The 14,538-nt window shown below is 39.1% G+C and overlaps 1 protein-coding gene across 4 annotated transcripts; it reads left to right on the forward strand.

The window, feature by feature from the left end:
- Positions 1-1,156: 1,156 nt before the first annotated feature.
- Positions 1,157-10,689, forward strand: CBR4 (carbonyl reductase 4). Of its 4 annotated transcripts, XM_083861951.1 has the most exons (7): positions 1,157-1,195; positions 4,856-4,997; positions 6,249-6,369; positions 6,842-6,978; positions 7,580-7,714; positions 9,070-9,290; positions 10,347-10,689. In XM_083861951.1, exons 1-6 carry the CDS (start codon positions 1,175-1,177, stop codon positions 9,246-9,248), a joined length of 735 nt encoding a protein of 244 aa, XP_083718077.1. In that variant the 5' UTR covers positions 1,157-1,174; the 3' UTR covers positions 9,249-9,290; positions 10,347-10,689. The 4 variants fall into 4 exon arrangements, with proteins under 4 accessions (XP_083718077.1, XP_083718076.1, XP_083718079.1 ...); XM_083861950.1 differs by lacking the exon at positions 10,347-10,689 and having other exon boundaries at positions 9,070-9,628; XM_083861953.1 differs by lacking the exons at positions 1,157-1,195; positions 10,347-10,689 and adding an exon at positions 3,323-3,445 and having other exon boundaries at positions 9,070-9,628.
- The last annotated feature ends 3,849 nt before the right edge of the window (positions 10,690-14,538 follow it).

The following is a 14,538-nucleotide window of genomic DNA, read 5'->3' on the forward strand; positions in this document are numbered from 1 at the left end:
AGACTTGAAAGCAGGTTTTCTTGGAGCCAAGTGCTCCAGCCAGCAGGCTTTTGTTTCAAACAGGACTGAGCACATGTGCAGCCACTTCTCCAGTTGCTTTGTCCCAGGCCTTACACAAAACCCATGTACTGTGGTACAGTGCAGGGAACAGTATGAAAATGCTGCTGGACATTAGAGCAGCATTGTTCTTTCACATGTGACTCTTGGCAGAAATTTAAGAGGCCACAGATTCAGGCATCACTGTGGTTAATGATTAGACTCAAGTTCCTCTGTAAATCTTGCCTTAAATCAAAACCCAGGAAGAGTCTGAAATACCTGATAGAGAGGACCTCAATTACAATGGCCCCTGTTTTGTGCTATTGTGCTCTGATTTGCATTTTGTGTTGTACGATACATTAAATATCCTTTCCTGTTTGAGAATATTCTGTGTTTTTTCCCATGTGAATAGAATTTTTTTTACCTGAAAACAATATTTTGGTTGTGTGGCAGAATGATTAAAAAATTTAAAGGAATAAATAACTCTCTTAGGAAGAGCATTTTTAATGCCTGAATGCTTTTAGGCTTGAGGAAAGACAGCTGCATCATTTCATACATTGTGGACAGGTTCCAAGTGTGTGTACACATGGTCACACAGACAGACACACAAGAATTTTTAGTTTATATTTTCACATTAATAGTAAGCCAGGCATAATAATGACCAGTATTGAACTAGCTGTTACAGATTTGGTCAGGATAGATGGAACAGGTCTATCAGATCAAGTTCTTGTATCAGCTACTGTTCCCCAAAAAGGGGAGGTAATCATTATGACACTGATCTGTCTCTTGCACTCCACTAGCTCCACCAGCTTTAATGGGAAATCAGTGTGAATAAACTGGCTCAGATTATCTCTGCTTAATCTGATCTCATGATTTAACCAGGCATCTGGAAAAAAAAGGCTAATGTCACTTTGGCCAATGAATGAACACACATCTTGTTTTAAACACTAAGTTAATGAACAAGAATTAAACAGAATCTTGTCTGAAATTTTGAAAAGGATATTTCACTTTGTCAGCTATGACACACTTTAAAACTCTCACAACTAAACTCATGCTAATTCTGTGTCAGCAAAATCTTAACAATACAGGACAGATTAGTCTTTAACTTTTTTACAAGGGTAGATCAGCTGTATGGATAATGACACATGTCAGAAACAAGGTAAAGTTATAACTACTTATAATTTTTTTCATTTAAAATCTGCCTGCTGGTGTCCTTGTACAATACGATGTTCATAGTAATTTTCTCTGTAGTATACACATCTTCAGAAAACATCACTAAGGACAATTTTTTGCCCTCTGTGTTACTTTGCTTATAAGCTTCACTTGAAGTAAAAGCTCTCCTGGTCCTTAATTCTGCTAGGTACCAGAAGTCTTGGTCAGAGACTATTCTGAGTCACAGTCCCATCCTTCAGTGCCTGTTCTTTATCACTGGGATCTCCAGGCTTTCAGAATATGGCATGTTCTGAAATGTCATTTTATCACAAAATCTCATTCACTCTTTTGAAGAGCTGCTTGCAATCTAAATATACTTCCTAATTCTCGTAATAGCTTTTCTTCAAAATTTTATTTTTCTTACAGATGTTTGCCAATGCCTAAATCTGCTTTTTCTTCTATATGTAAATCTGTGGAAGAAGAATCCTACATGTATAGAACTAATGTTTTTAAATGCTCTACAGCTCCCTGGAAACACTGAATAATCTGAAATTCTGAAAAACACCTTTCAAATCAAAAGCAAGAACTGTGTAAAGTTACTATCCCACTTTGCTCATAGAAACTCCATATTAGTCTGCGGAAAATAATAATAGCCATTATTAATAATAATTAATTATAATTTAATAATATTATTAACGTAGTAATTTTGCTGAAAATATCTGAAGTGTACTCTTGTACAAAATTGTGATAGCTTTTATTAGTATTCCTCAGGGGATAAAATTTACTCAGTGTTTGTGACTTAATTTAGAGTCTACAGAAAGCCCTTCACCACATCATCAGACATAGATCATAAGTGTCAATAGCATTACTGTTATAACACACTAGGTTTTTTATACTAGTTTAATTGCATATAATGAAGTTTGCTGTGGTTCCTGAACAGGAACTCTCTTCAGATGCTTCTGTATTTTGAGCTTATCCACCTTAAGGTGTTTCAAATTTAACTCTTCTGGTACAGCGACGCCTCATACAAGATCCTTGGGATTTTGGGGCAAGGATTCATGAAAATGAGAGAAACAAGATCCTGATCCATCTAACTGTTTTGTATCTGTATATGAAGCACCTTTTGGTTCAGGAGGGGGGTAAGAAGGACAGGACTGAGAGGTTCAGCTGCAATCTGGGGGCCGTAAAGCGGAGTTTGGAGCAGGCAGGGTAAGGCAAGGGCAGGGCACACAGCACACAGTGAAGGACTGATTTAGAAGAATTAAAGACTTTAGTTAAAATAAATATTGCTGAAGTAAGGGAGCTAAACTTCCCTTTTTGTTAACAGAAGGGAGACTGAAGGAACTGATAAATGATGGAAGGAACTGATAAATCATGGAAGCTGCCAAACTAGGCTTTTGCATCCTGAATAATCAATAGACCCCATGAATACAATAAAAAGTCAAAGAGAGGAAGACCCATCTTACTTCATCATTTTGGGACCCCACCCTATAAAAAAGACCACTGACCCATTTCAAAGAACAAACTCCCCATGCCTAATGGCTTTTTTGGCTAATTACCATACGAAGGGGGGAATGGGATGTACCAGAGTTATGAATGTGCATTTGTGTTTTGGGTGTTCAATACTCCTGTACATAAAAGCCCCTGTGACCATCTGTGGATTGTGGTGTGTATTTGGGAGCCATCCCACACCTCGGCGTCGTAATAAACATACACTTTCTAACTTTAAACTGTTAGAGAGTCTTTGTCCCTCATAGTTGGATATTGGTATTAGATCACGATCCATAGTTTTTTAATAAATCCACAGCACACGGGCCCGCAGCCCTGGCTCCTTTTCCCGCCAGCCCCGCGGTGACGTCACGGCGCTCTCCTGACGCATGCGCGCAGCGCTGCGGGCCCGGCCCGGCGGGAAGGGAAGGGAGGGAAGGGAAGGGAAGCGCTCCCTGAGGGGAGGGGCCTCCCTCAGGCCGGGGGGTCCCGAGCGCGCCCGGCTCTCCTGTTCGGCTCCTCTGCTCCTGGCGGCGCCTGGCTCCGGGCGGGGGACACCGCGCCGCCACCGTGGCATTTCCCGCTGTCCGTGCCGAGGGCTCCACCTGCAGCCCAGCCCGGCACGGACGGACGGACGGGGGAAGGAGGGAGGCGCCGCCTGGGCCCCGCTCGCCCTTCCCCAAAGGTGCCCTCCCTGGGCTGGCCCAGCGCCCCGGGGCGGAGACGCGGGGCCACGCGTTAGATAGTTGGCTCTGAAAGAAAAGCAGAGGTGGGTACAGGTACGTGCGTGGGGCTGTGGCTCCAGATAGACCTGGCTTTCTCTCCCATTATGTGTCCAGGGAACAGCAGGTCATTACTCCTGATGCAGCTTTTTTCTCCCAGGGAGCCCGTGTGGCGGTCCTGTGTGGAGCACAAACTGTACATGACTGTACATTGCAGGTCAGCCCTGTGACCCACCTTTGAGTGCCTGGTTAATGCACGGGGGGCTCTCTCTGCTCAGGGAACCTGCCAGGGAAAGCAGAGCCGTGAATACTTTGTTAGGGGAAAGGACAGGCCCTGTGCCTATTCACACTCTGTTACAGGAGACCAAAAGCATCATGCCGCTGTATGAGCCGGCGGTGCCCCGGTACACTCTGTACCGTGTGCAGTGCTGATGAGCACTGATCCAGAAGGGTTTAATAGACCTCACTGAGGCCAAGGGTGAGCACTCTTTAGTCAGGTATTGAATAGCTTCCACATGTGTAGGAGTAACTGAATAGACCTGGAAGAGGATACAGGTGGAGAGTGAAACAGTGAGGGGAAGGTATGAGGAGAAACACATAGAATTATCTAATCAGAAAGCGAATTAAAAACAAAAGGAAGTACTTTCCCACAAATAATAAAACTCGTTGCCTCAGGATGAAGACAGTATAATTGGGTTCAAAAAGGGTTTATTCAAATGTATGGAGAAAAGATTCATTATTATTGCTTGGATTCTGCCTCTGTCTCCTCAGGAAATCCCAAAACAGCTGATTGGTTTCTCGAGCGTGCAGAATAAAAGATCATTCTACAGAAGTACTTTCTTTGTGTACTCTGTTCTAAACATCAAAGCTAGCTACTTCAGAATCGATTTGTGTTTCAAAAAGCCTTTTTTTCTTTCTTCAAAAGCAGAAACAAAAAACCCCAGGCTAGCGGTAAAACACAGTCTGACAGTATGAAACCAGTGTAAATACAACAGTTTCCAGTCATACTCAATAACACTTGCACTGGTGGTGTCCAACACAGGAATTTTAGATGGAGTGAGACCTTGGGGCTAAATGACTTCAGCACAAGAATAGTGGTTGCAAGAACAATATAATTACCAGTACATCAGCTTTGAATAAGCAGCTGAACGATACATTATGGCCTTTAGGTACATAAATCACATAATTCTTTAATTGAATAAGACTCTAGTATTGGAATACTAGATTATGTGCCTGATTTTTTTAATCGTTCAGAAATATTCAAGAATTAACTTTCATTTGTAGAATTGGTGTCTAATTTAGCTCAGCTGTTTATTTTGAATAAAATACAAATACGAATGAATGAATAAAAACCAAATCACCAATTCTATAACTGGCTATTACAAACCGCTACAAACAGACAAAGGCTGTGATGTACTGGACCTGACATCGATGGTTTATTTGCAATTGTTTTGCAGATGGGCAAGGTGTGTGCTGTGTTTGGAGGCTCCCGTGGGATTGGCAGAGCTGTGGCAGAGCTGCTGGCACAGAAGGGCTGCCGCCTGGCCGTCATTGCTCGCAACCTGGACGTGGCCCAGAGCACTGCCCGGCACCTCGGTGGTACGTGTGCTGCTGGCCTCTTATCTCCTCACTGCTCCCTGCTTAACTCACCTTTGAAATGGCCAGGTGTAGAAGCATCCGTGACTTGCAGGGACGAGGTACTCTGCAAACCTGAGATATTCTAGAATATGTGGGTTTATTGCAAGGGTTGTGGGTAGAAAGGGCCTTCCCTTCAGCCACCAGCCTCGGCTGAAGGGAAGTCCCAGAGAAAGAACGAGGGAGAGCAAGAGGGTATGGGCTAGGAAGAGGGGAGAGAGAGAGAGAGCTGGCAGGGGTCAGAGTGCAGGGGAAAGAGAGCAGAGGTAAGAGCAGGGAAAGGAGAGCGAGGTCCAGAGAGAGAGAGAAGAGAGTGAACAGCTCAAGGTCCTGGTTACAATACATTATATCTCCTTTTGTGATTAATATTCTAATTTACAGTGACCAACCAATACAAAACACAAAATCCTATAGAATTTACATACAGCCTATAAGAACTACTACATTACCATGTGTTATACTTTAAACTCTAAAAACTCCTCTTTAGACTTTTCTGTTTTGCTACATTGACCTTTGGATCCCTCAGCCAGCAGAAAGGTATTGTTCAATCCAAAGAGATTCTCCTTCAGCTGGCCAGGCTATTGTCTTTAGGTTATATAGTAACTAAGACTCAGTATCCTACAACTCAAAATAAGCTTCCATTTCTATCTCAACTACAGGTTTCTCATTTTCAGAATCTTTTGCCAAGCAATCATATTTATAAGGTTTCCCTGATTAATCTTTCCCAACAGCCAGTCCTTAAAAACCCCTCATCCTTTAACTAGATAAAAAGGAAAATAAAGGCTAAGAAGTGTTAAAAAACCAGCTGTATTGGTATGATTTTGTTTTCACAACTGTCATTGAGAAAGTAGATAATCTATTTTATCTGCATGATGGGAATTTTAAGATGAATGGAGTTTTTTGGGGTCACAATAGAGGTGGTGTGAATTGAGTCATCCTTGTCCCCTGAACAAGCCAGAACTGAGACCAGTCTGCTCATGCTGAACTTCCCATTTCAAAAGGAAAAAAATATAAACCAAGGAATTGTCACATAACTAATGAATACAGTACTTGAAAATCATCTTTATTTAATTGTCTGGGGATTAAATAGGTTCCTTAAATTATAACTAGTTCAACATCTGTTTTGCAACTGAGTTAATACATTCTGAAGAAGGTTTATGAATTAAATACAGCTTTTACTGTTTATTTTGACATTATATATATATTTCAATACAGCAGGACATCTGGCACTTAGCTGTGATGTATCCAATGAACAAGAAGTCCAAAAGGCTTTTGAGGAGATGAAGAGGAATTTGGGTCCCATTAACTACTTGGTTAATGCAGCTGGGATCAACAGGTTGGTTACTCCTGACAAGACTGTAGGTAATTCTAGATGAAGGCAGCTCACTGGAAGGTGCTGTGGCCCTTTGTGCTTAGTAAGAGTGTTACTAATGAGCACATCTGAAAACAATAAGTGCTTGCCAATAGTTTGTTCCTGATGGCAGTAAAATGCTAACAGATGATACAGCTTTCACTGTAGTTTTTGCATTCTGAGTTTGAGATCTCCCTTTATTCTTGCACATTTTCCCCCAGAATGGTCTAAAGCAGTGCTCGATACCATTCTGCAAAAGAGGCTCTGTGGCCAGAGGCATGGCTAACTTGTTTTTTGCTGTGTGTAGTTCTTGCAGTGTTGTCATTTTGAATGCTCAAATGTATGGAACCACACCCTCCTCCCCATTAATATTCTGTCCAACAGTCTGTTTTTATGAGTAAACATGATCAGGGGGTTGTCCAGTCAATTCTTTGGGTTTTTTTTGTTGGTTTGTCAGGGACGGTTTGTTACTGAGAACCAAGACTGAAGATATGATAGCCCAGATGCACACTAACCTTTTGGGAACAATGTTGACATGCAAAGCTGCTGTAAAGGTCATGATTCAACAACAGGGAGGTGCTATTGTCAATATAGGTAAGTTGCTTGTGTAAGCCAGTGTACTAGTTCACTTCTGTGTACTAGTCTTCTAGAAATATTTAGCAGATATAACATACTACCTTACTTGTTACAATTTACTTATTTTCCTTTTCCTTGTATTTAGACATTCTATATTTAGCATTTCTTTATGAATGCTTATTTTGTGTAATTTCAGCAACTTCTAGATAGCTTTCTTCAGTAATAAACACCTTAGAGTTTATATTTTATTGAAAAAAAGAATCTTGCTATTCTTAACCAACTCTTTCAACATCTAAATCTGCCAGCTGCTGGCTGTTAACTAAGAATTGATAGGTACAGTCAGTTTCTTTCTTTATTTATTTAATCTGGGCAGGGATACTTTTTTAGAAAAGTGTTGATTTTACTGTCCTGGTGCCTGTTGGTCAATATAGATACACAGATTGTACAAAAATCACAGATAATTGAGAGATTTGCTTATCCTAGCAGGCTAAAGTTATACATACTTTACTCTTTCCTTGTGATGTCATTTTTCATTCCAAGTTTAAAAGCAAAATGATCAAGCTAGTACAACATTTCAGGTTACCCATTTAATCTTATCTTTGATGTTTCTTTATTTTAGGGAGTATTGTAGGACTGACAGGCAACTCTGGTCAAAGTGTGTACAGTGCTACCAAAGCAGGATTAGTTGGATTTTCACGCTCTCTTGCTAAAGAAGTAGCAAAAAAGCAAATTCGAGTCAACGTTGTTGCTCCAGGTTAGTTTTTGAGGAATTCCTGCACCCTTGACTGTTGCAATTCATTAAGACCCTGGATATTTCTGTACTCTGAAAGTAACTTGACACAAACTTCCACTATTTTCTTGAACTTTGTATATAAAAATTTTTAATGTCTTTTGTTTGTTTTAAGTATAATGCATTTTAGAATATCTTCAGTCTTTTTAAGGGAACACTGAGAAGTTTGGAACAGTGAGTCTACTCATTCCTCTAGCCATAATAAACGTCTTTTTATTTTCCTTGTTTCTTCTTCAAAACTTGCTGTCCTTGCAGATGGATGGATTAGATCTAATTAGAGACAGAGAGCTACCCTTGTCTCCAGCTGGAGAATTTTGTTTGTTAGGGAAACGTGGCAGACCATGAGAAAGCTGTCATAAAAGCACCCCTGTCTCCCTGTAACAAAAGAAAGGAGTCCTGAAAGTTATTTCTGTGAGTAAAGGCTGTGATTTCATAAGATGATCTAGTTCAAACAAACTGCCACCCTTAAGGAAAAATCCTTTCTGTATTTTCTAAATCTTTCCACTCATAACTGTGTCTACTGCTGCTCACCTTCTGCTGTCTTTGATGCCTTTCAGAATTCTACATGAACGTGTTCAGCTTCTGAATTAGGCAGGAAAAATACTTTAATTCTTTAGTGAGTTGAGCAGCTCATCCACAGCCATCATAAAGGGGCAAAGTTTTGCAGTAGAAAGCACTTTCCCTTCTTGATAGCAGCTAGAAAGCAGGTAAGATCAGCTTTTTATAAAGCTGCAGCTTGTGTGTAGAGTTATGCAGCAGTGGGAATGCCAAATCTCAGATAATGGAAAATTGTAAAAAAGGTCCTTCAAAAATGTCAAGAAATATTCTTCAAATTAGTGCTCCAATAGAAACTATGCAAGCACTGCCATAAGTTCTCAAATATAATGCCAACATTTTAAAGTCTGAGAGGATTTCTTACCAGACATTTTGTGCTCATGTTTTAATTGAGAGCATTTTGGTGAAATGAGTATATTTTGTTTTTCAGAAAAGTGATACTAAATACAACTTTTGGACTGAGTTTTAGTTATCCTTTCTTGTTTGGTTGTTTGGTTTTGTTTGGGTTTTTTTAAATGGACTTCTGTAGATCTCTGTGTTTTGATTATTGCATCACTACATCCAAAGTGGAAAGGTATTTTATTGGTTAGATAAAAAAGTGGTCTTGCCCATCAAAAAATGTGGGCTGCTTTGGGAGACTTTGAAGAATGGTGGCTGGTGCCGAATCCTGGTAATAGATTTCACTTTGTAAGATTCAGTGGGTAATGCACTAGATAAATTTGGTTGAAGGTTAGATAACTCTTCATATATCTCTCTGCTCTTAGGCTTTATTCGCACCGAGATGACGGCTCATTTGGAAGAAGATCAGTTGAAGAAAGCAATTCTCCTTGGAAGATTTGGAGAGCCTCATGAAGTTGCACAAGCTGTTGTCTTTCTTCTAGAATCCTCATATGTAACAGGGAGTGTTCTGGTTGTAGATGGAGGCTTGCAGCTTATGACCTAAGAAGTATTACCTTGAATAAATGACTGCTTTAATGTCATGATGGTAATATATAAATATATACTAAATAAAGAGAGAGGGTTGGAAATCGTTTGAAGATTGATATACATAATTGACTTGGTCTTACTTAATCAGAGGAGAAATTGGGCAGCAGTGCAGTACAATGTGTGTGTTTAGCTGCCTGAAAGAGTCTGGGTATTACAAAGTCTGTGTATGAAACAGTTTGAAAAAGATCTGGTTTTGATACGGTCATAGCTTTAATAATGTGCTGATACATTTTTAAAGCACTGTATTTTTATAAAGTCCTGTTTTCTAATTTGGGATAGAATGAGATTTGATTTGAATTGTGTTACACAAAGGTTAATAAAGTGCAGAGACATGTTTATTGGGTGGCAGGTATGATTGCATCAAGTTTTTCAAGTAGGGCAAAGATGGTAAACTGCATAGTTTTGCATCCTTATCAGTTAGTGCCTACAAAGTAGCAAGGAGTTTCCTTTGAGCTTTGTTTGTTTGTACCTAACACTACAAAGCCAGGAACTTCTAGATCTTCAGCATACCTGAATTAAGTCTTTGGAAGATTTAATTATATGCAGTGTGTTTTTATAAAGACAAAGCCTACTGGGTTCCATTACTGAATGTATGTACAGCACTCACTCTGGCGGCTCTTGTGTGTGCCCATCAAAGGACTGCTCAAGCACTGGAGCTGCTAATCCTGTCAATATTCTCAGTTTGAGCTGCACACTCACTGCTGAGCACTACAGCTGCAGACCTTGCTGTGTAAGACACTTTGCAAGGACTCAGTAGGTGTTTAGAACATGTATCACTTCCAGAACACAAAGTTAAGATGTTTTGTGTTTTGCTTTGTATCTTCATGAACACTCAGTTCAGCTGTTAAGTTGATGCTCCCTCATATGTATGTATAGTCAATAAAATAGCCATTTATTTTATTCAAAGCAACTTTTGAAGCAGAGTAATTATATTACAAATGTAAATTATTCTGAGTGTTCCTGTCTTGCTGAAAACTTACCAAATGTTTGACCTCAGGCTTTTTTATTAAACTCAAGTAATTTTTCATAATTTATGTTTTTATTATCTCTGAAGAAAACTATGAATGTGGTTCAGGACCTTCACTTCTTAGCTCTGGTGTTCATTGCGTCATGATCCAGATGTTGATTCAGCTTTTGAAATTACTTCCCATCTTGGCACACACCACAGTACAGAAAGAAGAGATTGCTGATGATAACTGAGTCTTTAAAGTTGGAGATTGTCCTCATTTGTGCAGCTGAGAAATTTTGTCTTTGTGCCAGAAAACAGTGCATGTTCAAGCTTCTTACAGTTACGTATTGAGAAAAAATACAAGGAGTACATGTATGATCAGGAGATTTTACAGTTGGTTGTGCTACTCACTTTGGAAAATAAAATACCACTAGAAGTAATCCTTCCATGAGTCCTTATCTTCCTGTTATCACTGTTGTGTGTCATATGTGTCTTTGCACCAAATATCTGAGTGCTAATTATGTTTTTCCTTGATAGAAGGAGTTGGTCAGAGAATGCATGATTTTTTTCCAAGGGCACTAAAGATGGGGAAGGACAGCTGGTACATTTTCACTAGTCAAGTAGGAATATGTCAGTGACTTGGCTGCTGCCCATACCCATCCTTGGTATTTTACAAACAAATCCTGTGTGACATATCTTGACCAAAAGCCAAAACTAAGAGAGTAGAAATAATTTTGTTTACAGAGTTCTGACCCTAATATTTTTTATTTTTTTTTTTTTATTTTTTTTAAATTTTATTTTTATTTTTTTTAGTAAGGGAGCTGATAAATAAGTTATTAGCAATGGAATTTTTAGTTTACATTTGCAATTAAAACCGGAAATAATGCTGTCTGAAGAATCTCAACATGCCACAGAGTAATTTCTTTAAAGTTCCAGAACACACTATGTTTTTATTATTGCTGTTGCCATAGGGCCAGACTGAAGTGTTGGTAGCTTTAAATCATCCTTTTAAAAAGATTTTTTTCCCTCTTTTCTTTGAACTGGTAAATTGGAAGTGAAAACAGGTTAACATGATCCTGTCTGGCCTGGTGTGATTTCTCAGAGAGGGGAAGTGGGGAATGTGCAGGGTAGGTGACAGATCAGGGGTGTGTTTGCTTAGAAGATTGGTACCTCCAGCAGTTTTTGACTGGGATGTTAGAGCCCACCAATGGGTAGCTCTGGCTGAAACCTGCAGGATTAAAAACATCTCTTTCATGCTCTTTCTGTTCTGCTTTTGAATTTGTAAACCTCTGTCTTATCCTGCCTGCCTTACCTGTGTCTGTTTCATACTGAAGAGTCCTATTTCTTGTAATTTCGTGTTGCCGGAGAGCTCTTTTGTATCTTTTTTGAACTTTGCTTTACTTTTCCAGCTTCTCAAGGAAGGAGCAACTGGTAGAACTTCTTGCCGAATTCACTGTGGATCTATTTAAGAAAAATTAAATGGTTTTATGTTCTGTTTTATATTGTTTCCAAAAATGATGCATAAGTGTTTTGCTTTTTCCTAACCTTTACACTTATATTTTCAGAACAATAACTCACTCCTGAATAATTAATGGTCAACTTGGAGTCCATTTCCATATATATAAAAGTACAAAAGTCTGAATTTTTTGTATTTCTTTCAGCATGAATTGTTCTCAAATATCTACAAACAGTTTAGTTTGCTGGTTTAAACACCTATTTCCTCAGTGAAATGGTTCTGCAATTTTTTAATTCCTTAATCCCTTTGTTACTTTGAAAAACTTTAGTGTTACTGGAATACACTGTGGCATTCAGAAAGTGCTGTTTCAAAACCCTTAGAATTAGGTTGTGCTTTGCCTGCCCCAACAGAGGAGCTGAGATGTTCTGTTGGTATTGCACACCTTGGGAAAGAACAACTGCTGATTCATGCCCTTTGTCTTCTATCTTGAAACAATTTACTGATATGACAACTTATTTTGGCAGCACAGCATCTTTAATAGCTTTTGGCAAGGGAATGTGTCAGATGCCTTTTAGAATTTCAAGCACGCATCATTATTAGATCTCTGTACTCTCATTTCTTTTAAGTTCTTCTTTAGAAGAACTCTAAAATGTTTATCAAATATGACTTTCCTTTGCAAAAGCAACTGTGTATGTTTATCTTGTTGCTTTCTTGGCATGAGAACAGTTTCTGGCACTTTGCTGTGTATAGAAAAACGTAATTAGTCTCTAGTTCTTTGGATCTCTCTGGAATCTCTTCTTAAAAACCAAGTGGTCCTTCCACCCACTAAAATAACAAAAACTTGCTGTCACTTTTGCCAGCTTCCAGTCATTTGATAATGAGGCAGGTTTCACTCAGAAGTTTTACACTGCAGTTACTTAGTTTCTTTTAGAGTTGGGGAGTGATAGTCCCCAGTTTCCTCCATTTGTTCCACTTTCCTCTGCAACCTCTCCTAATGTTTTGCCCTGAGGAGTAAAACCTTCAACAAGTTCCCTGTGAAGGTTCTCCTCCTGTTCCTGCATGGTACCAAAAACCAATCACAGGGATTTGTTCAGAGTCTGTGGATTTTTTTTTTTTTTCCCTCAGTGGTCTTTCCTTCCCTTTTGCTTTTTACTTTGATCATCTGCTTTTCTTCTTCAGGAACGACTCCTGTTCCTGAGGTGCTGGTCACTGTCAATGCTCTTTTGCAGATTATTCCTCTGCACTCTGATCTGGCTGTAAATGTTACATTCAGTGACTGATTCCTTTTGACTCCTGAAGCTAGACTGTTGGTTTTATGAAGGTTGATGTTTAAATGCTAGGAGCTTCCCCCTCCCCACAAAAATAAGTTTAATTTGATGTACTAAAGTTCAGTACACTCAATGTCATTGGGCACTGCATCTTAATTTCGACTTGTCTTTTCGGCTTAATTTTAGTATTTTCTTATTATATATTGCTTCTTTTTTGTGGAAGTCTGTGGTAGTGCACTTCTGTCTTTATAAATAAGCTTGGTCAATAGACTTGCAGAAATAGAAGTCACCATTAAAAAATTACTTTTTGAAAATAGCATTTTGGCTCAGGCCTTGTACGGTCAGGGTGACCACAGCCAGAGCTGGGTGGCCCTGATCAGCTGCATGAAAAAGAATATATTGAAAAAGTGATCTTGGCCTCTTCAGTGTGACATTTATCCAATGTACTCATGACTGCTGTCTGTCATCACGGTTATATTGCTGGCTCAGATGTTTCAGATGTCATAGCTGTGGGTACCAATACTGTCTAGTAACAGAGTTTACCATGCTAGGTTTGGATGATATAATATGTTGATGTTTACTTTTATGACTCTTCTATATATTTTGTATCAATATCTTACTCTTTTTTCTTACTTCCATCTTATTTCTAGTATGCCTGTTTTGTCACTGCGCTTGATTAAAAGCAGACATTCAGGCTTTACATTTTGTGCTGCTGGCACTTATGCCAAGCTGTATATAAATATTTGGGATTTTTTTGCATGTGGCTGTTTGCAAGTCAGACTGTGCACTTGACATGCAAAAATTACTTACAATCATTTATCAATCGAATTTAATTTTAAAAACTTCAGTCCACTATCTTATTAGAAATACATAGTTCCTGTGATTCCATTCTTCATGGAAGTGGGAGAATGTGCTCTTACCCATCTGATGTATCTTCACCTGCTATGTTGCTTGAAACTCTTCTATAATGTCTTATATAACAATGTCTTTTTGCCTTTTATTTCTCTTTAAGAATTGATTATTTTATGGATTCCCACTACTCCATGTTTCTGCAGTTTCCAAAGAATCTGTAGTCCTCTTCCTCCAATTGTTTATTCAGGCATGCATTGAAACCTCCTCTCATCCACCTAGTTTTGGGAGCATTTAAAGAAGGCTGCAGTGCAAATCTGGTCTTTAACTTACTCTATGTTTTATTCCAGATCTTTTCTCTTGCTCCACCCCATGTCCCTGGTTTTTACATGGCCTTTCACTACCACCACAGAATTTCTAAAGACACTATCAAGGCTTGTTTTGAAGGTGGCTGCTTTTGCAGCTGTCATTTAATTCAGTCCTCTTGTACAGCAACCTTTTTTCTGACTCAACCATAATTACTGCTTTGAGTTTTTACTCAGCTTGTTACCTGCTTCAGAGAGGATATCCTTGCTAAAAGAAGGTTGTGTACTGCAGTATTTACTCTTTTTTGTGACCTGCCTTGTCACTGCCAAGTTAGGAAACCTAAAATTGTTCTTCTGTTGGCTTTGATTTTGATTCAGTTCAAAGTTCATAGGTAAGTGTGATTTGCATGTTCTGGAGT

The sequence above is a fragment of the Zosterops lateralis genome, assembly GCF_965231275.1.
Source record: "Zosterops lateralis genome assembly, chromosome: 5".
NCBI lineage: Eukaryota > Metazoa > Chordata > Aves > Passeriformes > Zosteropidae > Zosterops > Zosterops lateralis.

Coding starts and splice junctions, on each gene's coding strand:
- CBR4 (XM_083861951.1), top strand. CDS start 1,175: ATGACACATGTCAGAAACAAG. Junction 6,370..6,841: donor AATGCAGCTGGGATCAACAG/GTTGGTTACTCC, acceptor TTGGTTTGTCAG/GGACGGTTTGTTACTGAGAA. Junction 6,979..7,579: donor AGGTGCTATTGTCAATATAG/GTAAGTTGCTTG, acceptor TCTTTATTTTAG/GGAGTATTGTAGGACTGACA.